This window comes from Ixodes scapularis, unplaced genomic scaffold (assembly GCF_016920785.2).
Source record: "Ixodes scapularis isolate PalLabHiFi unplaced genomic scaffold, ASM1692078v2 PGA_scaffold12__126_contigs__length_90152505, whole genome shotgun sequence".
NCBI lineage: Eukaryota > Metazoa > Arthropoda > Arachnida > Ixodida > Ixodidae > Ixodes > Ixodes scapularis.
The window spans coordinates 34,914,758-34,935,560 of NW_024609838.1; the positions used below are offsets into that span (position 1 = coordinate 34,914,758).

Consider the following 20,803-nt stretch of genomic DNA (forward strand, 5'->3'; position numbering starts at 1 on the left):
TCTCCCACTAAAATGTTATGCCGATTGGGGATCCAGTTTTCGCAAACGCCGAGATTGGCTTGCTACGACGAAGTTTCAACAAGCGTCCCCCACCGCTCGCGAAGCCTTTACCGATGCCTAAGATCTGTGTTTCTGAACGGTGGTTCTGAAATTATCTCGGCATACTGAGTCAGGAAGAAAGCAAACACATAAAAATCGTATGGCCATTAGCAACCGCCAAATGCGCTTGGAATTCTTTAGTTCATTTGGCGCAGCACATAGGGGTTCAAGGCGTATACGTGCTGTCCGCCGAACTGCGCGACATTCTTCACGACTGTTGCTCTCTTCCAAACGGTTTGTATGTGTGAATGCGCCTATATGGTTGGTAGGATAACTTCATGCGATATTAAATTCGCCAAATCCAACCGTATAGGAAATTCACTTCCTGCAGTGCGGCGGGTCAGTACAGCTATAAAGGGATAAAAAGTGATCGATTTTAGCTTTTCATAGGCATCTCCGTTTTACCTCGCGTACTCAAGCACATTTAAAAAAAAATATTAATTAAAAAAAAAAGGTAATTTCGTCAACGGACGCATAAACAAGTAACAAACTTGCTGACCAGCAACAATGTAAAGTTGCGTGCTCGGTGTACGCGAACTTATTGGTTGTTACAGCGTGTTGACTCGTACACAAGCAAGATCCCCGAGCTTAATTTGCAGCGTCGAGATTCCCAGCACTGGCTCGTCCAACGACCTCGAAACGCTAACAGGAATGATCGACAGGAAAGACAAGCTTTACGTATGGTTCGGGCTTCTGCTGACGATTCGAGGTCTAGCCATTTAGGCTAGTTTAGAGACCTGAGACGATCGCTCGGGACCAGAAAACATGAGATAACGGTTGGTTATAATCCACGCACTGTGTACGATCTCTTGTCGACGTGTCGATCGAAACCGAAACCATGCCGCTCTCCTCCCCGGCCAACTAGTTCCCAGAGTGCAACGCGCGCAGTGTTGCATGCAGGGGTTTATGGAAGTAGTTATGATTTTTTTTAAGAATATAATTAAATTCATAATAAAAAATTTCTTAGGTTTAATGTCTCAAATAATGCCCCAATGTCTTTAACGCCAGAATTCGCAAGAAGATCCGCGCAGCTGTTATTATGTGACAATTTTTCGAAGATTGCGAAAAACCTCATGTATTCTCTATGGGACTCTGAGGTGCGCCCCCTCTTAAAGGGGCACGGAAACAAAAATTGAAATATTCAAATTTCGTTCGGAAATGAGTCAAGCATGACGGATAATAACCATAAATAATAATCGCACGTTTGTATTTTGAACGACGGGCTATATTTTTCATACGGTGCACTCGAGCAAGCGCTCGAAGAGAAGCGAACGGAAAGCGCAATGCGCCATGGGATATCCAACGCAAACAAAAACAGAAAAAAAAAAAAAAAAAGATTCCCCTCATTTGTGACGTAGCAAGGCTGGCGTAGTTGTGAGCTTTGCCGTTGGCGGCGTTGGCGTTGTGGTGGTACCGCGCAAGGAGGTTAGAAGTACTAGGAGGGGGCACGTTGCAATATTGGTGAAGCCTAGTCATAAAAAGTTTAAACGATTTTGTGCCCAGCGTGACCGCAGATCTCTCTGGCGATTGGTGCGCGTGACATGTCACGTGTGAGATGGATGGTTGATTGTAGAGGGACTCCTTGCAGGCTTGCACGCGCTCCGTCCAGTAGGTTTTATCGGATCGAAGTCTAGACTGTGGTGTATTCTAGTACCCCATAGCAAGACGAAAGCTAGCTACGGTCACGTGATGTGGTCACGTTGACATGGTAAGTGAGGAGAGTAAGGAGGAAAATCAGAAAGAGGCGAGGCGTCAAGGGAGCATGGCTTGTGGAGGCTACGCGGCCGACGTCATGCCCTCTCCTACCCTTCTATTCTCCATGTTACCGCGTTACAACCGAGCCGTTCGAAGTACCCGTGGGGTGACGAGCGTGTGGCTGGCTAGCTTCCACAGCACTGTCAGCTCAGGGGTGAACAGGGTGGAGAAAGCAACTTTTGTCCGGTTTTCAGCTACGGACCAATCTTCTAGGGGGAGAATGGCTGTGTCCGGGTACACAAACGAGGGTCCATTTAGTACGATGCGCGATTTGTGAGTTGAGGAGGAAAGCTAAGAAGGAAAATGTTGAAATTCCAAGGAACGGCCCTGCTCCGATGGAACTTTCTACGTCATGGCTACGTAGCAAGTTCTCCAACGTTGCTAGATTACCTCCCAAATAGGCTCCACAGGCCTCCACCAGGTACACATTGAAATATCGTTGAATTTGCTTTAAAATTTGTTTTCTGTGCCTTTCAACAAAAGACTGGTATTTTTGAGGTTATGCTGCAACAAGCAACACATTAAAGCTAAAAACTGGCAGCAGCGCAAAATATTTTTGCGCACTGCTACCAGTTGTATTTTTGATCAATGACGTTGAAAAGTATGAACCCATGACATATGTTTCTAGCCGGCGAACAGATAGTTAGGAACATAGGCGCCGACTACAAGGGGGGGGGGGCTTAGGGGGAAGAGCCTGGGCTCCCCCCCTTTCGCCTCCCCGAGCTCTTCGGAACAGTAAGTACCATCGCGTCCGCGGGAGGCGATGGTACTTGCTCTAACATTTAAAAAAAAACTCAATTCCAGGCGAAAAAGAAAATAGCAATAAAAAAAGGAAACAAGCCTCCAGACGGCAGAAAATAAATACTAAAAGACTCCATGCAGGTTTTGGCGACATAGGCTGAGGCGAGCCCAACAGCAAGCCAGGCCTGCACAGGAGGCCACGCGCCAGCCCAAAAAGGCATCAGAGGAGGAAATAAACACTAGACCAAAGAGGTGCTTTAAAGGCAGCCGCCCTTTGAATTCGTCCTGTTGAACATTTCAACTCCGACAAGGTCATAACAATTGCGACGGCAATCGGTAAGGCGCTTAATTCGCTCTTGCCCTACAAAATGAACAGAAAGACAAAAAAGGAGCTCGGCCACCTTACAATTGAGACGCCGGGAGCAAAAAGAAAGCATGCAGAAGCAAGACGAAGGGACTGATAAAAAAAGAAAAGTTGTCCGCTCACTGGCACAATTGACAGCAGCGAAATGCCTTTTTTGACGCTCAAAGGCGTTCTAAAAAGTGCACACAACAGACTGTAAAAAAAAAAACAAAAAAACGATTGTAAAACAAAGAAAGGCTAAACATAAAAGACAAAACAACATCCACGTGTTGTCGGCGATGTGTTGTTTTATGGTGGTAACAGGCGGCGAAATTCGAAGGTGCCACCAGACGCAACCAACAAAGCGAAGCTTCAGTGACCGACGGCAGCGGACTGGAGAGTCGCCTGGCTGCCGAATGACCTACCGAGAGCCAGCCTGGCTAGACAGTAGCTCTCTACTTGGGTGTTGCCTCAACATTACGAGGAGGTGATGAGGAGGGCAAGCAGGGATGTCTTTTCGTTTTCTGTTAGGGGAAAGCCAAACTAGCATTAAACAAGCCTCGCATACTTTTTGCTTTGTTTAAACAATCCTTCTTTTTGTCTTTTTCTGTCATCGTTCCCATCAACTTCGACATTCGAGACATGAAGAACTAAGGTGGGAGCTTGGATGTTAATACTGTTCCAGCAATATCACAAACAAACCAATAGTAACTGCTACTTTTGTACTAGGAGTAATGTTTGCGATCAAAACTAACAAGATGACAAAGCTAAATTTAAGCATACTCGTATATTTATTGGGCTGCTCCTGTACCTAGAGCTTGATTCTCATTACCATGTTGCACTGCAAAATGACTTATTTCGAATAATTATTCGCTAGACGAAATCGCATTTGTAACCTGGTAAGGCGACTTTCCGTGGAGGGGGGGGCGGTGCTTCGTCAACCCCTTCTCCCCCCATAGGCGTAAAGTTTTCATTTTGTTTTTCTCTCCGAATCCGAAAGCGTGCTGATGTCGAGGCCATGTTTGGTTTCGTAGTGGCGTTGAACTTTGTATTCTTTAGGAGCCGCGAGAGACTCTCGACACACCAGACATAAGCAGCATTCTCAATGAAAAAGAACCTCCATGATCACCCTTGGTCGAATCTCTGGCCCTCCTGGTCGATTTTTCTCTTCTTTGGAAGTGCACTCGTATTTCAAGCGTATCACGGCTAGCTTTTCTCTACGCAAAAATAATATGGTATATTTTTCTTCTGCAACAAGCCGTAACTGATCATGCCCTAACAGGAGGGTCGAGAGATATAGCTTCCATGGCGAGAGGGAGCATGAAACGGGATAAAGAACAAGGAAATACAATATAGTCATGCCCCAATATTGGAAACTCCCGCGGCGCGCAGGCAAGAAGTGATAGCAGGTTTTTGTATTGTTGTCATCTGTGGGTCTAGTGGAGAGGAAATATTTGAACTGAGGATACGCAGTTTCCCCGCGGAAAAAGAAAACTCTGAGAAAAGTAGGCCAACGGGTTCGAATGCTTCCTGCCAAGTAAACAGCCGCAGTGCACTGAATGACACGGCGAGCGGTTTCTGAGCTCAGCTGGGCTGTGGGCCGCATGTTGTGCACCCCTGCTTTAGACGTTTTTGAGCGAGAAGAACAGATACCTTTTTATTAATTACCCCACTAAATTTAGAGGAAATCCTGATTTGGTGCATGGGTCCTATAATGTCAATTTTCTCGCTAAATTTGGCGGTGACCAAAGTGGTTCAGAAGTCAAGCGATGTCATGTCAGTGGCACCAATTTTTCCACTAAATTTAGCGGGGAAACTAAGTTGGCGTTTAGGCCGCGCAATGTCGATTTCTCCGCTAAATTAAGCGGGAAATGCACGGATGGACGGGCAAAGTTTAGAATCGAGGAATTCCGTTAAAAAGCATTTTGTGTTTTAAAAAGTGACGTAGGCGATAGCCACCAACATCACGGAATTGAAGCATTCACAAAGCAAAAATGTGATCATAGGAAATTCTCATCACTTAGGCATGATTTCATGCAGAATCTTTTTCTGGCTCTGTGTGATTGACTTTTTTTTATAAATTTAATTAAACCAACTTTAACATTTGAGGCAAAGTATTGCTAATATGTTTTGTCAAGGAAGGAACTAAACTTCGCTCATTTTACAGTGGCTTGGATATTAGCAATTTAAGGACATTTACCAATGTTTCACATACTCAAGTCGACACAAACCCCGCCCCCCTCCGCCAAGTGACCAAATCGACTCAAGTCTTGCATTCTTTTGCAGAAGCATGAATGTGAACTCTGAATCTGTGCAGAGACTCCTGTAGAATGGGGTCTACCGAATTCACACCTGAAATAAAACACAAATTTCAGCAGATTTATTTACAGTATTTCAGTACAGGCATCGGATCTGCAACGTGAATAAAACAACAAAATGACATGGGAGCTGTCTTTTTTTTTTTTTAAATTTAGCTGATAGTAATAAGTTTAGTTAATGACTAGAAGCCATAACAACAAAAAAATATCACATGAAACAAATCCTGCCATTAAAAAGAAAGAAAAAAAAATCACATGGTGCAAGGCCCCTTTTGCCCAACTTAAAATCGCCACAATATTGAAAAAAACCTAATAAAGTAATAACCCTAAAAAAATAAAACCCAACTTTTTATATACTTTATTGTTGTCAGGTACAAACTATGCTACACCTTCACATGAATCCTAAAACAACTGGAATTACACTAGATAATATACTAAAAATAGACGCCCTCTAACTCGGGCTACGGAAACATTCTATAGGAACATCACGTTTCCTGCACTCGGTAGAAATAAATAAGGTCCTGAATAGTATAGAGTAAAACTCAATCGGTGCCCTTGCGTGTAAAAGTCTACAAAAATAGGTGTTAAATTAATTCATCCAGAACCACGCTATTCCACCGATAAAAACTATGCATCATTAACACCACCTTTCTTGGTTATAACAAAACCACCCCTGAAGTAACAGCATTGTGGGAAAGTACTGTTCAGCGCTCCAACACCTTGAAACAAATAAATCAGGTAAATTGTTTTTCCCATCTTCAAGGTAACATACAACCTCGCAGTGTAACGGCGGCCCATGGTACACATATATATCCGAGAAACGCCAACAATAACTTCAAATTGCACAACCAGTAGAAATTGCTCCTGCATTATTGAGAGAAGAAATTGAAAAAGAAATGTACAGCACTGGAGCACGGATGCTGCTTGGCCTGTTCGTATTCCAAAAGAAGGCTCACGCTCCGTACTCGCGGTTAGCTCTCCATGGCTACGCGGTCGAAGCTATGGGCGTGCGTGCGATTGCGCATCTGTAGTGCCCATCAAAGCCGCGCACTTGCGTGCACTCTCCCTTCTGAAGTGCCACGGAAGGTTGCCCGCGAGCACAGATCTGCCGGTGCAAAAAAGGGCGACGGAAAGCGTAACGTAACCTTCCATCGCATCACACTCGGCCTCTGGTCGCCGCGGGCAACCTGGCGGTGCGCACGTGCAGCGCAGATGCACCCCAGACGATTTCTCTTCCCCTCGTTGCGTCGCCGCAGACAAACACGTTCAGATAAATTAAACCGAGGACGAAGTGGGTGCATGTGTCGCTAAACGAACAACAAACACAAAGGAAGCGCACCGCTCAGAGCACGACATACTCTTCGGAGTTTCGGTGTACGGAGCCGTCGCGCGAGTACACGTCTTGAAGGACATGGACGATCTCTTCAGGCCTCTTCTCGGTGTCGGTGTGGTCGCTGCAGCTTCCCTCCGATATCAGGAAGACCGGGTACTCGTGCCGCATCTGCTTGGGCACCGTCAGCTGAACAGAAAAAGGTGTAAAGAAGAAAGTAATCTCCTTCGTTGATTTATTCATTTAAAATACGCCGCGAGCCTTTTTGAATGGGCCCCTACAGGTGCGATATACAAAACGAAGCCAAGGCAGCTGACGGGAACACGTAAAACAGGAATGCAATTCATGCACGGCCTCACAATTAGGTATACAGGCACATTGAAAGAAACACAAACAAAAGCACAATGCAATCACACTGTCACCCTAAGCCAACAAAAAAAAAAAGCAGAGTGCAGGCGAGCAGGCGCAAGCTGAACACTGTGGTAAACCTGAGACTGGAGCAGGAAAACAGAAAATGCGAAGGAAGACGAAAAGAGAACAGGCAATGTTTCAAACTGAGCTACAAAGTGTTTTCTGTACACGCCTTAAGGCCCGTTCACACTCTTGCGACCGAGTACGACTGAGAGAGACGAGATCTCTTAAAACTTCTTAAATGTTTTTAGAATGAGGGAACACACTGGGCATTGTGGTGCCATCTATGCGGTGACCCTGGAACTGCATTTCACAACAGCGAAGGTTCTGCGAGATTTCCGAGGTCAAATGTGCGTAATACCCATAGAAAGGCTCGTTTATAACATTGACAAAAGTTTTTCGAGCCAAAAAAGAAAGGATAATGCGCGAGAAATAAAAAAAAATATGCCGGACCGCCGAGTTTACACTGCTTCCCAGTAGATGACACCAGTGTGTTCTCTGGTTTAATAAGTTTTAAGGAACCCAGGTTTAAGAGGTCGCAAGAGTGTGAACGGGCCCTTATATACCACGTCTTAGGTTTACCAGGCAATGGTCAAGACATTGCCTGTTCTTTTTTTGTCTTCCTTTGCATTTTACGTTTTCCTACGCCAGTATCAAGTTTACCATCGTGTTCAATAAACCAACAGCTGATCAATTATATAGCACTGTCTCAATCAGAAAAGGGATACACAAACCCAAACATCGGCAATAAAATGGCATCTGGAAAGTGCCAAATCTCCTGTACCACGTGTTGTACCATTTCGCTGCTACATGCCAAAGATTTGAGGAAAGGTAGGTGCAGTATATTGGCACGTACAGGCCAGCACTGTTCACAAACAAGCCCACACCAGGTGTGGGTAAGTGCGCAGTTCCCACATGAAGTGCAAGCACCGCGTGTGCACAGGAACCAGATTCGCGTGAAGAGGGGCGTCTGCGCACGCGCCCTGCCAATAGCGGCGTGACGTCAAGGTCACGAGTTGGTGTATACGTCAACCTTTTCAGAAATGGGTGTCTCAAATTAGGGTATGTATCTTAGAAATGAATATCTAAAAAAATCTTTAGCAACGAAACAAAAATTTTTTTTTTTTGTTACCGTATTTACTTGAAAATAGGTGACCACGAAAATAGGTTGACCCCATTATTAAACCCACCGAGAATAAAAGGAAAAAAATTGAATATAGGTCGACTTTTTTTTTTTTTTTTTTAAGAACAGGGGAAAGTTTGAGCAAAAGAAACAAACAAACCTTTAATTACAGCTCTCAGCTAAATCACAGGGTGATGCCAAAACTTAATCATCGTCAGAACTTCTGGACATGTCATTGTCGTCCAAAGCTTCGTCAGCTTGGCAGACATCCTTGCAAATTCGCAACAATACCTCACTGACACTGTTGTAAAATGGCGACAAGAAGAAACAAAAGGTGGAGACGGGCGAAGCGACGAAAGACCAAGTACAAAGATGCGAGTAACGCTGGCAACGCCTCGAGCCGCCGTGAGCAACACGCGAGCCACCGCAAACAACAAACAAAAGTAACCTCCGTTTTTTTTTGTTATTTTTGTGCACGCTTGCAGGGGAGAGGGATAGAGGGCAAAGTGCATGGCGCATCGCGTTCCTCTCCCTCCCTTTCCCCCTTGCCGAGCAAGGGGAATGCTACAGGCGCCATGGCGAAACCCAATGCCTGAGGGATGTGCGAAAGATCCCCGCGGGAGGGCCGTCAGCTGCTGCTGTTTCGGTTGTTTTCGTGCACCAAAAGCCTTTTGAAACAAGAAGCGACGCAGCTCTACGGCGATGCCGACTCGGTGACTCGATAGCTTAATGCCCCCAGTAGTCGCAAAATTTGGTCGCGAATGTAAGTCGAAATATTTTGATCACAATTTTAGGTCGATCCTTAATTTTTGACAACATTTCCGAAAAAAAAAAGGTTGACTTATATTCAAATAAATACAGTAGGTCTATATTTGGAGTTGGCCTATATGTGGCAATATACGATAATACAGATTACCTAAGGTCTGGGCCACTTGAATAAGGCAATTACCAACTACTAAAGTCACAGACAGGATTAGTGCTGCAAACGCGCCTTTCAGTTGTCCTGCATCCAGCGTGTGCTTCCTAGCTTTGATAATGCTTCAGCATCTTGCAACATCTTGCGAGCTTTGAGCAAGCATCGTTGCTCGTGACACGTTGCTCGTAAGCCCGTCTTCTTCAAAGCTCACTTCACGCCAAATGCGTTTGAGCATTTTGCCCTGGCACTCGCTCCGTAGAACGTGTTTGCGTTGGTGTCGACAGCACGGATTGTTTAACATGCGGAAGTATGGCTGCCACTGGCAAACTTACCTCTCTGATGTTCTTCGTGAAATCCTCCAGGTCGTGCTTGGTCTTGCAGTAGAAGCCGATGGTGCAGCTGGGATCAATCCTTGAAAAGGACATCTTCCGTGGCCACGAGCAGTGGAACGACTGGTACGACGTAAACCGAAGAAGACAATAAACGACTAAGTTCGGTATGTGTCTGAATTAAGAGGAGGCACCTAGTGAAAAAGTCGCCCCTTTGAAGTACTAGCATGGCAAAAGCAGTCGTGACACAGATTGCGATGGGCTAGTGTGGAGAAATTGTGTACGCATGCGGAGACCAGACGGTGCAAAGCGGCCCTGTGTTGTGCAAGGTAAGCGCACGGCGGATGTCTTACTCGTGGGTGCAAGCATCTGCGGTTGCAGTGTAAATGTGACTTTCTCGGTGTCTGTTGGAATGCGGGACGTGGTGAACGGAGCGTGCGGAAAACAGAACGGTTGGAAAGCGGCAGCGCCGAGCAGAGACCTGGTGCCAGCTCGCAGCAAAAGAAAACCAAATGCTTTTGTGGCGAAGTGAGCCTGTGCTTTCTTTTCATTTCTACTGATCTCTCTTGTGCTCTTTGTCTGGGGAAGCCCGGAGTGCACTCGCTTCACGGTGTAGAGCGCCGCTGTATTGCCACGCACGCGCTCGCTCGGCAACGCGCGTGGCATTATGTCTGAACACGCAGTGTTTTACCCCCACCGGGGGTAACAACAAGGCACTCGAAGAGGAGGTTTGGCTTGCACCGGTGTCCAATTGGTGAAGAGATGAGCGCTGCTGGCATCTAATCGCACATGGTTAGGTGCCAGCAACGTAACAGATTGTGTATTAAAAAAATATTTTGTTGTATGAAGGTTTAAACAGTGGGAAAATAGTTTGCCACAACATGGTCTCTGGTCCCTTGAAAACGGATGGGCCATTCAGCTAGCGCAATACAAGTACTAACTTGGAGTCCTCGACTCCAAGTAGAACATTATCTCGTTTACGTCTTTTTCACAATATTCATCACCTAATCCCACACTTCGTGAAACATTATTTATAGAACCATCTTACATATCATCACAAACAAATCAGTAGTTAAAGGTAGACATCCACCCTTGTAACACCTCCTCATTTAATGCCTCTTTTGTTCCCCCAACCTCAATCGATTGGAATCACCTTCCCACACCCATGGTCTCAATAACTGATCCTGCTAATTTCAAAACTGCAATTACTCATTTTCTCGTTGTTGCCTTGCCATTGTTCCTATTTTTGCCACGTTCGTTGTTATACTCATATATTTTTTTTTTGTATTAAAACTCGCTCCTCTCCGTAATGACTTCGGGCCCCGAGAGAAAATAAATGAAATGAAATACATGACGCAATAGCGACCACACAACCGCATGCCCCATGCTCATGAAAATCAAAACGGGTGGTGCGGGGATGAAATCCAGGAATACGTCAGACATACGATATGATCCGTTTCACTTTTGACAGCGATGTCAAGAGTTGTCCTCTCTCTTGATTGACCCTAGAGCTGGTCCCTTCAAGCGACACCTTCACTTCTTAAAGGCCGACGACCAGTTCGCGCTTTTCACTTTTCTCTCACTCCCTCTACCCTTTCCACCGTTGCCTACTACCCCTTCCCCCCTCGTCCCCTACGCCTAGTCTGCTGAGCCACGGTGGCTAAGCCATAAACTCCAACTACCGTAAAATACCGGGCAAGCGCCCACTCAAAATTTAGAGATAATCATGAAAAAATGGAGGATGGGCTCTTGTCCAGTCATCAATTTTACACATCAATGTACTGTGCATATTTTCTCAGATCTTACAAATTTGGGTATGGGCGCTTAGTGTGGAACGGGCAAATGCGCAATATTCTACGGTAGTAAAAAAAGGGGTATAAAGTACAAAAAAGCAACCCCAACATGATTGACGTGCAGCCTCGAATCCATAAGTTACGATGCTGTTGACATCGGTGCAGGTTTTTAGTCAGCATGCCGTTCACTAATATTTTCCCTTGGAGATTTTCTTTGGGCGACGTTGCTATATACAACTGGAAGCAGCTCTCGGCTTTTGAGCGCTTCATTTCATTTCTTCCCTTTTTTTTTATCGTTGAAATATGTACGATTGTGGAAAAACACCCTCTGTGCATCTGCAGCCCCACGCAAACGCCGGTTCAAAAGCTGCAAGTATGAAAATGGGTGATTGCATATTTGAGCGAAATAAGCCACCACCTCCCAAGAAGGGGAGAAAGATCCCACATCGTAGACCTGCGAGTGATTGAGTTCCCCCACCGCATGCGTTGTATGCACTGCGACTTATCTGCAGGTTATCTTTTGCTCTGAAGCTCGTACAAAGAACCCCGAGGCCCTCACATTTTCATACCCATGCATTCTGATCCAGGCTTCTGACAAGGGGAAGCAGTTATTTCGAAAAATAATGTCAATTTATGTTAATTAAGAAATGTGGCGATTAAAGAAGCATCCAGTGAAGACATACTGCCCAGTGCGAGAAGCAAGCACAATTCTCGTTTCCTGGTCCTGGAAGATTCCTTCGCTAATCCTCCGGCGCATGAATTGCGACGCATCCATTGAAGGCGGATTCTATTCACATGCTTGACCTTAAACCACACCACCATCCAAACGGTGTGCGCGGACCCATGAGCCCGCCTTCCTTAGCTCCTTCTTTCCAACCTTCGCTTCCCTCGCTCCAAGACGTGGAGAGGAGATAAACGTTGCAGAATCTCTAGTCTGGTCGTCCACCTTTAAGTGTTTCCTACCTTCAGTGGTCCTGACAAAGGTAGTTATGGACATTATTAATAATACGTTTAATTTCTTCGAAGCACATACACAAATCCGGCCCTGAAGGCAATAGATGTTTGTCAAACAATACATCACAAGAGGAGGCACACTGGGCCTGCAATCACATGTTAATCGGGCATGACCGTAAGATGGCACGCCGAGTCGTTCAATTGGGAAACGTCAGAGTGCTTACATCCAAGGGGAAGTCCTGGGAGTTGACATCCACCATCTCCTGGCAGTAATGAGGGTCCAGGTAAATCACTTTCTCCTCTGCAGCAGACAATTGAAGCAGAAATGAAATGCCATACTTTAAAAAAAAAAACAAGTGAAGCCAGCTACTGTGAATGCACATTCTATTCCATATTTAGCCCACAGACTGTTGTAATTAAAACCTTTTTCACAAAGCACCACATATATAACACATTTGCACATCAAAGGTTGCAAACACGGACTCATACCTTTGAAGCCATGCTGTGCAACACTCTTGGTGCAAACAAGACATAGGTGCTTCTTCACATTTTAGTTCAGAAGGGTATTTGACAGCCATCAAATTTTGCTGCATAGCTTAGTGCTCCAAATTAGTGCCCTTCACCAGACCAGTAAATTTCACAACGTCCTTCCGATTCCAAGAGGAAAAAAGAAATTGCTGTCTGTCTGAATGTAGCGGAGGTATTTCCTCACTAATCGCGGAGTGAAACTTTTGACGCCACGCAACGTGACACGGTAGCTTTACCCGCTACTGTCGTGTCTTGTAATACGGTGACGCCACACGACACCGTGGTGTCGCATGACACTGCGACATCATGCGGTGCAACCGACACGAGCAACAAAGGCCCGGGGAGAATTTTAATATAAAGTTGTAGCTTTAACGTAGAAGAAAACGGAGATCACCCGTTCGTGCTAACAGTGTCACTCTGCGTGCTCACTCCAGCTGCAAGTGCATCAGTGTGTGCAGCAAGAGTCTCAATCACAGATAACAGCTGGCCCTTGCAGCTTTTTGCAGATTGCTCAACATTGCAGATGTGCAGGTGGCCAACTGTGATGACGGGAGAATTTATCTCTCGCGGCAAAAACTAGGAATTAAATTATTAAACACCCAATAAAGATTTCACCAAAAATATGTTTTCCCACTTTCCAGACGACCCAACCTTCCCCAGAATGTCTAGACAGATACTTTTCTATGGGACGTGGAACACAAACGGCATTGGAAGCCGCTAGAACCAAACCTTTTGCACAGAACTGGACAGGGAAGGAAGGCATGACGTCAGAATAGCCCCCAACTCTAGTGACCCCAGAAGACAAGTGTAAACGTGACATGCAAGCTGCCCCGCCTCTTGCAACTGCACATGGCAAGGCGGTACCTCTATAACGCAACCTTCATTCATCATAGTGGCGACCTTAAAGGGATTCTTAAATGAAATTTGAAACATATTTGTCGGGTTCAGAAATAGGTTGAATATGATCCACAATACCCGTAAATGACAATCACACATTTCTATTTTGAGCCTAATGGCTGTATGTTTTGTTATAAACGGCCCACTTTGGCAAATGCTCAGAGAGCAGCCAGCGGAGACCACGTCACATCCGCAGCAATCGTGACGTAGTTTGTCTCGGGATTTTACGTCCGAACGCAGCGGACGCTGCAAGCAATCCCAGCCAATCCCGCTCTGTGAATGTAGCCCGCGATACACTTTCCGCGCGTCACTCTGCCCCCCCTCCAAGGTCACGTAACATTCACATGGCCTTGGATAAGCACCGATGGCTCGTAGCATCCGCTGAAAGCAGCAAAAGCACAGTAGCGATCGGGCCACCGCAAGTAACGCCAAAGTTCTCTTTGTATGAATTTTGAGTAACAGGTTAATCTTCTATAACCTTGTAGAGGGACAATAGCGACTTTTGGGACACGCAAGAAAGAGAGTCTCGGGGGGTGGGGAGTTCCTCCTTCAACTCTTCTCTCGTCGTGGCCGGAGGCGAGACAGCTACCGTCACTACCTGTCAAGGTTCCTAGACACGCATTACAAACGAGGCATAACCGATATCCACCAGGTGCTCTTTGCTAATCGTTTAGTTTGTTTTAAAATTCCTTTTCGTGTCTTTTTCAACAAGAGATTGGTGTGTCTGATGTGATAATGCTCCACTGAACATGAATAGACCAAGAAATAGGCACCGAAATTTCGTTGTAGAATCCCTTTAAAGGGGTACACTGGCCGTATTTTGAGCTCTCCAAACTAATTGCATCTTCTGAATATCTGGACTTCATCCTTCCCGGTATGCTATTTATTGTCCCAAAATTCAAAATAGCTATTGGAAAAACTGAAAATAAAGATGATGCCGAAATAGCATTCACATTTCTATGCACTCTCCAGCGGAGTGACGTCACAAACGGTGGAGTTCCAGGTCGTGTAGGTAGCCTTAAACAGAGTATGTTGAGTGTTATTTCTTGCTCCTCAGTGAATGAGCTTCCATGCATTCTTTTCAACCATTAAATGTCTCGTAATCAGTCGGAAACGTGGTTTACCGCCCACTTTGTACCATTTCTGTCGTCACACTTCAGTGTTGCCAGTAGGGGCTCTCAGTTTAAAAAACACAATAAGAATGCCATGAGAAAATTAAAAAATTAGCAAATTATTTTCTTTTTTTACACACCACTTGGGTGATTTTGTACAGCCGTGCATCGGAGTGTCGAGCCAATTTTGAGGCAAATCAGCAGCCATAAAAAAATCGCTGGAGTACCGCTTTAAAGGGTCACTGAGCTTGCAAAGAAAATTTTTTTTCAAGCATCTGGATGGGACACGTTTGTAAGGAAACTAATTTTTACCAAAGAAAATATGAAATTTACAGCAGTAAGTATGTCGTAAGACACACCCTGAGCTTCGAGCGATTCCAAAAACATTATCCCATTTCGAGACGTCGACCCAAAAATAGAAGTAGTCTGTTTCGGGATAGTTCAAAAGATGAAAAAAAGAAAAAGTAGAGAGAGAGAGAAAGAAAGAGAAAGGAGACGGCAAAGGACAATGCAGCTTACCTTGCCAGCCGAGGAAGTAGAGTGAATGTCGGGGCCTGCCGCCGATGATGCCGATGCAGTTGGCGTATGCCAGCATGGCCTTGACGCACGGGATGTATGCCGAGTTGATGCGTTCGCCGCCTAGCCGCACGGGCACCAGGATGATGACGCCTCGCCACTTGGCATTTCCTGCCACAAAGCGCGCCACAGAGATCCGTTAATACATACTTGAGGACGTCGTTCTTCAAAGCTTCCTTCCAGTACCTTTACGAAAAAAGGAGACAGCACACATTGTGTCTCGACATACTGTGTGTCGACCCTTGTTTTTCTCCATTTGCCACGTTTATCTATCGACAGACCGGCAACTTCGATCACTGTATTCCTCCGAGTGTTCTTTAGCGTCTGTTAGATACTAGTGGAGGCCTTCTGGCAGCTGATGAGGGAATGAGGTGAAGACATGCACCGAAGAGGATAACACGAAGTTTGAGCATTCTAGACGCTGGCACAATGCGACGCACGAAAGTCAAATTTGGGACTTTGAGGTGTCAAACTGACGAAGGGTACCTGGCACGTTCCAGAATAGAACCAAGAACTAGTTTCGACTGCCCGGGGATCTTTTGACGTTCAACTGAGTCTCCTGCGCAATGAGCCTCCGTCAAACTGCAAGCACCTCGGCCAGGAATTGAACTTGCCACCTGGACATCCAAAAGTCAGCGCTTTGCCTCTCAGCCACTGAGGTGCCTAATGCGACGCATGAACTGAATACAAGCATTGCATCAGTTTTCCTTTCAGACTCGCGGTCAATCAAACAGTTGGCACACATCACATCAAGGGGCCCACTGGCCCCTTGATGCGATGAAGTTTATCAAATGCTTTACTTGAGTCACTGTATATGAGTGGTAACTTGGGCGAGTTGGTGATGCCTTATTAACGAAAAATGGCGCAAAAAATGATGAAGGACAGGTAGAAGAAGTAGACACGACAAGCACTGACTTACAACCGAATTTGAATATGAAGAAACAAAGCCGTCGGACCACTAAAAACGCCAGACACTGCCTATCTGCGTATCTTATCAAGGTATTTACAAACTCGCTTCGAAACGACACGCGTACACAATCTCGCTGCTAAACAAAGCAATAGACGCAGAGCTGACCCACATGCCCTCCTCACATCATGACATGCTGAACGCCTCCGCAATCTCTCTAATTCCTTGATTAGTGTGCTGCATCACAAATGCAGAGTCAGTAAAGCGTGACACACATCTGCACCTGCCACGGTGTACCGCCAAAGGGCCGAAAAGAGAAGACCTCATATTCAGATCATGCTCCCTCAACCTATCGTTAGTGCATCTGCCCGACTGCCCTATGTATATATTTCCGCACGACAAAGGGACCTTACACACCAGCCCGACTACACAGTTCGCAAACTGTTTTTTTGTTTCTTGGTACCCCCCCCCCCCCCCCCTTCCCCTTCTCCCCCATTTGACTCTGCCCCTTCACTTTCCCAGCTTCTTAGGAGCGGAAAAATGACGCCTGCATACGGTGTTTGCTTGCCACTATTTTAATTCGATGGCTAACCTTTTGTATATAGGGAAGTGCTACTGGTCCCCACCCCCCTTTTTTTGCTACGCCATCTCTCCAGTATGCCAGCACTTGTCTGGAGTCTTTTCAAGGGGGTCCCCGCTACTGCCACAAGAGAACCTGTGACCTAAAACTCTCCATCTTGTGTAGGCATGATTTTGATAGAGCGGCCCGCAGACACGAGATGGCAATATCCCCTTGACCACTTTTGAGCGGTTGGACTCAAACGGAAGCAAGGGAAGGTTACAGTCAAAGTCCGTATCCAAAAAACTGTAAGGTCCCTGCCACGGGATTCTCTCGAGTAAAATTTAAACCCTCCGACGAGGCCTCGAATACCTTCAAAAAAAAAAAAAGTGATACCGCCCCTGCCCTTTGTGTTTCATCTGGGGGGGGGGGGGGGAACAACAGTGCCAAGTAATCGTCAACATATCTGGAGATCTTCATTGCATTGCTCTCTAGTTTCTGCTGAACTGTTGTCGCACCACGAGAGGAATAGATAACTCGGGACCGGGGTGACACTTATTGACTGATGCAGGTCCCGCTCTTCAGCAGAAGAATCTTCTTTTGAAATACAATGTATGTGGACGTGAAATAAAAATCAAACTGCTCTAGAAAATTGTTCTCGTTCATTCTGCAATTGGTCTGGAAGCCAATCATCCCATGATTCTCAATGCTTTCACAAACAGCTACAAGAAGTTCATGGTGGGATTCAGAGTCCAGGAGGTCTTCCACATTGAACGAAACCGCCCCACATGTCCAACGCACATGGTTGGCCATGTGCTTCGTATCATCCTGAAATTGACTGATTAGGTTTTTTTTTATGAAGCTCGACGGGTTTCTGATTGGAACCACATGTTTGTTTTCACCGGCGAAGGGGTTAATTAGCAAGTTTTAGGGGACTGTTTTTGCTAACTAGTATGTTTTCTGCAATCCCTCACATATGCTGTGGCTGGCACCTCGTTCCCAAAGGGAGTTTGTACTTTTTTCTCAAACCGGGGGGGGGGGGGGGTCTATTGCAAAAACACCGAGTATATCTCCTTTCGAGAATAGGCGCCGCAAGATGGACAGAAAGTGAGAGAGACAACACAAATCGCTTTGTGTTGTGTCTCTTATTTTCTGTACCCATCTTGTGGTGCTTATTGTCTAAAGGAACCACTACTAACCAAATGGCACATTTGTCACTATCGACACCCAGTATATATTGCAACATCTATCACTTAAAATACACTGTACACAACCGCATGCTTCCACCTCTGTGTCTGCCCTCCAGAAAACATTTCCCTTCGAGCTAAGACGGTTCGGGGCAATCGGCTGAGTCACACCTTCGGTGCTTCCGGCACTGCATAGTGCCGTCACGTCGTCCATGTAGATGGTACAGTCCTGCGCCACATAGATGCACAGCTGTGCCAGGCGCTGGTCCCGGTGGGCGGCGTCCTCCAGGGCGTCCTTGAGGATGTAGGCCACGCTTGAGGGGCCATACCAGTCGCCCGCCTTCTTCCCACTCTCCCGGCCCCTTTGGACCAAGTTGTGCAGGGAGAAGGGCGTGGAGGCATCCGCCTTGTCACCAAACCACCTGGGAGGATCGTTCTCCGGTTTTGGTGAACACCGTAGCAGTACCGCTGTTCCATCCCCCCCGTGCATCAATAGCCTTCCCGAAGAGGCCACAAGGCGTGTCGCGGGAGCCTGACTCCCATCTGCCTTGGTTACCATCACTCGTCCAGCTCCAAAGCATTTTCGCCCCCGTCCCCGCCGGTGGAATCGTGACAGGCAAAGGGACAACGCTTTCACGACGCCGTCGTCGGGTGGAAATCGAGGGACTGCCTTTGAGGCCGCAGTAAACGCGGCGGTTGAGGACATGTTCCGTGCACCGTAAGGGACTCGGCCCTTGAGAAGCTCACTCTTCACTAGACAAGTTAAAGTATGTTCTGGACGTTCGCACGCCTCAAATCACCACTTCGTGTACCTGCTACGAAGGGGCAATTTGGCAGGTGCTGTACCAACTTCCAAGGTTAATACGTATCTATGTAGCATCCCTTTTGAGGCACTGCCATTTCTTTGTCTCGTCATTTTGATAACATCAAATCGAGGAGTCCTCAATCGTTGCTTTGACACGAGTGAGAACGACCACCTTAATGTCCCGAGAGGTAGCCCACCTAAAATCAATAGCAAATCGGAGGAGAACAAGGGGGTGGGCTAACTTTCTATGTGCATAAAAGAAAAGTTGAAAAAAAGCTAGCTTTAGATTTTGTGACCCTCGAAACATGTGATCTCAGGAAGGGGCAATGAACCAAAGACTACTGTCCTTCCCAGTCAGCAATAATCACCGATCTCCCGCAGGTAAGTAACACCGTTTTTTCCGAGGTCACCATTGGCCAGGGCCCTGCAATTACTAGAAGTGGGTTATATTTCGATGTTTCAGAAAAAGAGCAAGTCATGCCAAAAAAAAGGGGTGGGTAATCTCTGGCGGGTGGGGCATTTCTCGGTAATGTTATGCCAAGGGGAAGATACAGGCTTGACTAGATCACATTAGCTTTTTGCTTGTCATTACGTGCGGCCATTTGCAACAATCGCATTGCGTACAGCATATCAGCGGAACTTCAAAGGCAGGCACAGTGTGTCTTTTTTCGTTCATGTTTCTCAGGATAGCAAATTCTCCCTTTGGCAAAACCCAAGAACCGAAATGGCTTTCCGACTTCTTGCCAACTCCAGATTAACTTGCCAAGAGAAGTAATATTAATGACATATCAAGCCTAGTTTTCCAACGTTCACCAACTAAGTGCCATTGAAAGCTATCCTTCTATTGCAACTGGCACGCAGTGTCCGTATGGTAAAATTGCAGTTTGCTCGAAACGGGCAAGTCTCTGCTTTAGCGCGCGAGTAAAGCGCCATCATACCTGGCCACGAGGCGATGTATGAACTCGCCAGCTTCCGTGTGCACCTGCTGCCAGCGCCACTGCCGACCCAGCAGATGCATCACGAACGCCTGGGCCAGAATCATCTGACTGCTCCTCAACATGCAGCCCCAGCCGCAGTCCGTCCGGATGTCCGTACCAGGAATGGCCGGGAACTCCCGCCGGTACGTGAACCACAGCCGGCTCGAGAAGTCTTCCAGGAACGCATCGAAGCTGGCGCCGTCGTCCACCACGGCAGACGCGCCGTAAAACTGCGTCATCTTACGGTGGTAGATGACGCCGAGAAGCCAGATGGGAGCGTCCTTGTTGAAGCTCGTCCTGGTACGAACCGTCCAGCCGTACTTGACGTTGTTCCAGACGGACATCAGCTTCGTCTTTACTTTTTCTGGCGAGGTCGGCGCTTCCACGGACGCCGAAGAGCAGGCGGACGAAGAGGACGGTTGGGTAGACGCGTCCTGGCGCTGTTTCAGGTCGTCCGACGAACTGTACCGTCGGTGATGGACAATCAGACCGGCATTCAGGTTGGGTTTCAAGGAGGAACGTGACATTTCGGTCGGCGTGTAGAGGGGTCCGCTTCGAGCGTCTGGTCGCGTTAAAACGCTCGAACCGTCGCAAACATCCATAGCAGTCCTAGCATGAATCGCGGATTCGATGGATTCGGCGACGCCTTTACAAAACTAGCAACTTTTGGCGTTGAGCACAGACACAGCTTGACATGTTTGGCATCTGGGGCGACGCAACGGAGCTTCGAGGTCGGGTATAATGTACCGTGAAATGTTGTTTTGTTGACGTCGGAGCGCGTCTGATAGATGAGGCGGGTTGCATTTTAGTCGGTCACCAATCACACGGGATTAGATAAGGGTTTCGATTTCCAAATATTGCCCGCGCTGGCTAGCGCAACTCCGCCTACCAAAAGGCTGCGCGATGCAACTCCATTTTGTTCCGCTGTAGCGTAGAGGGCCTGGCACACATCAGACTTTCTCTTTTTAAGACAAGCGCTGTAAGCCTAAAACAGTTTAAGCAATCCATAGGAATTTTCTGGGAATTTTATGCGAAAAATCCTCTTGGAAGTAAATGAACTGGCATAAATACTTAAATATTAGTTCTTTTAGCTTTAACGCGTATTACTTGTTAAATATGATACAGAACAAATTATAACTAAAC

General features: G+C 46.5%; 1 protein-coding gene across 1 annotated transcript; it reads right to left on the bottom strand.

Annotated features, from left to right (window-relative positions):
• Positions 1-5,296: 5,296 nt before the first annotated feature.
• Positions 5,297-20,630, bottom strand: LOC115320274 (cysteine protease ATG4C). The gene is made up of 6 exons (XM_029980382.4): positions 19,622-20,630; positions 18,050-18,300; positions 15,169-15,336; positions 12,337-12,413; positions 9,369-9,488; positions 5,297-6,775 (listed from the first exon to the last, which is right to left on the bottom strand). Exons 1-6 carry the CDS (start codon positions 20,260-20,262, stop codon positions 6,599-6,601), a joined length of 1,434 nt encoding a protein of 477 aa, XP_029836242.3. The 5' UTR covers positions 20,263-20,630; the 3' UTR covers positions 5,297-6,598.
• Positions 20,631-20,803: the final 173 nt, after the last annotated feature.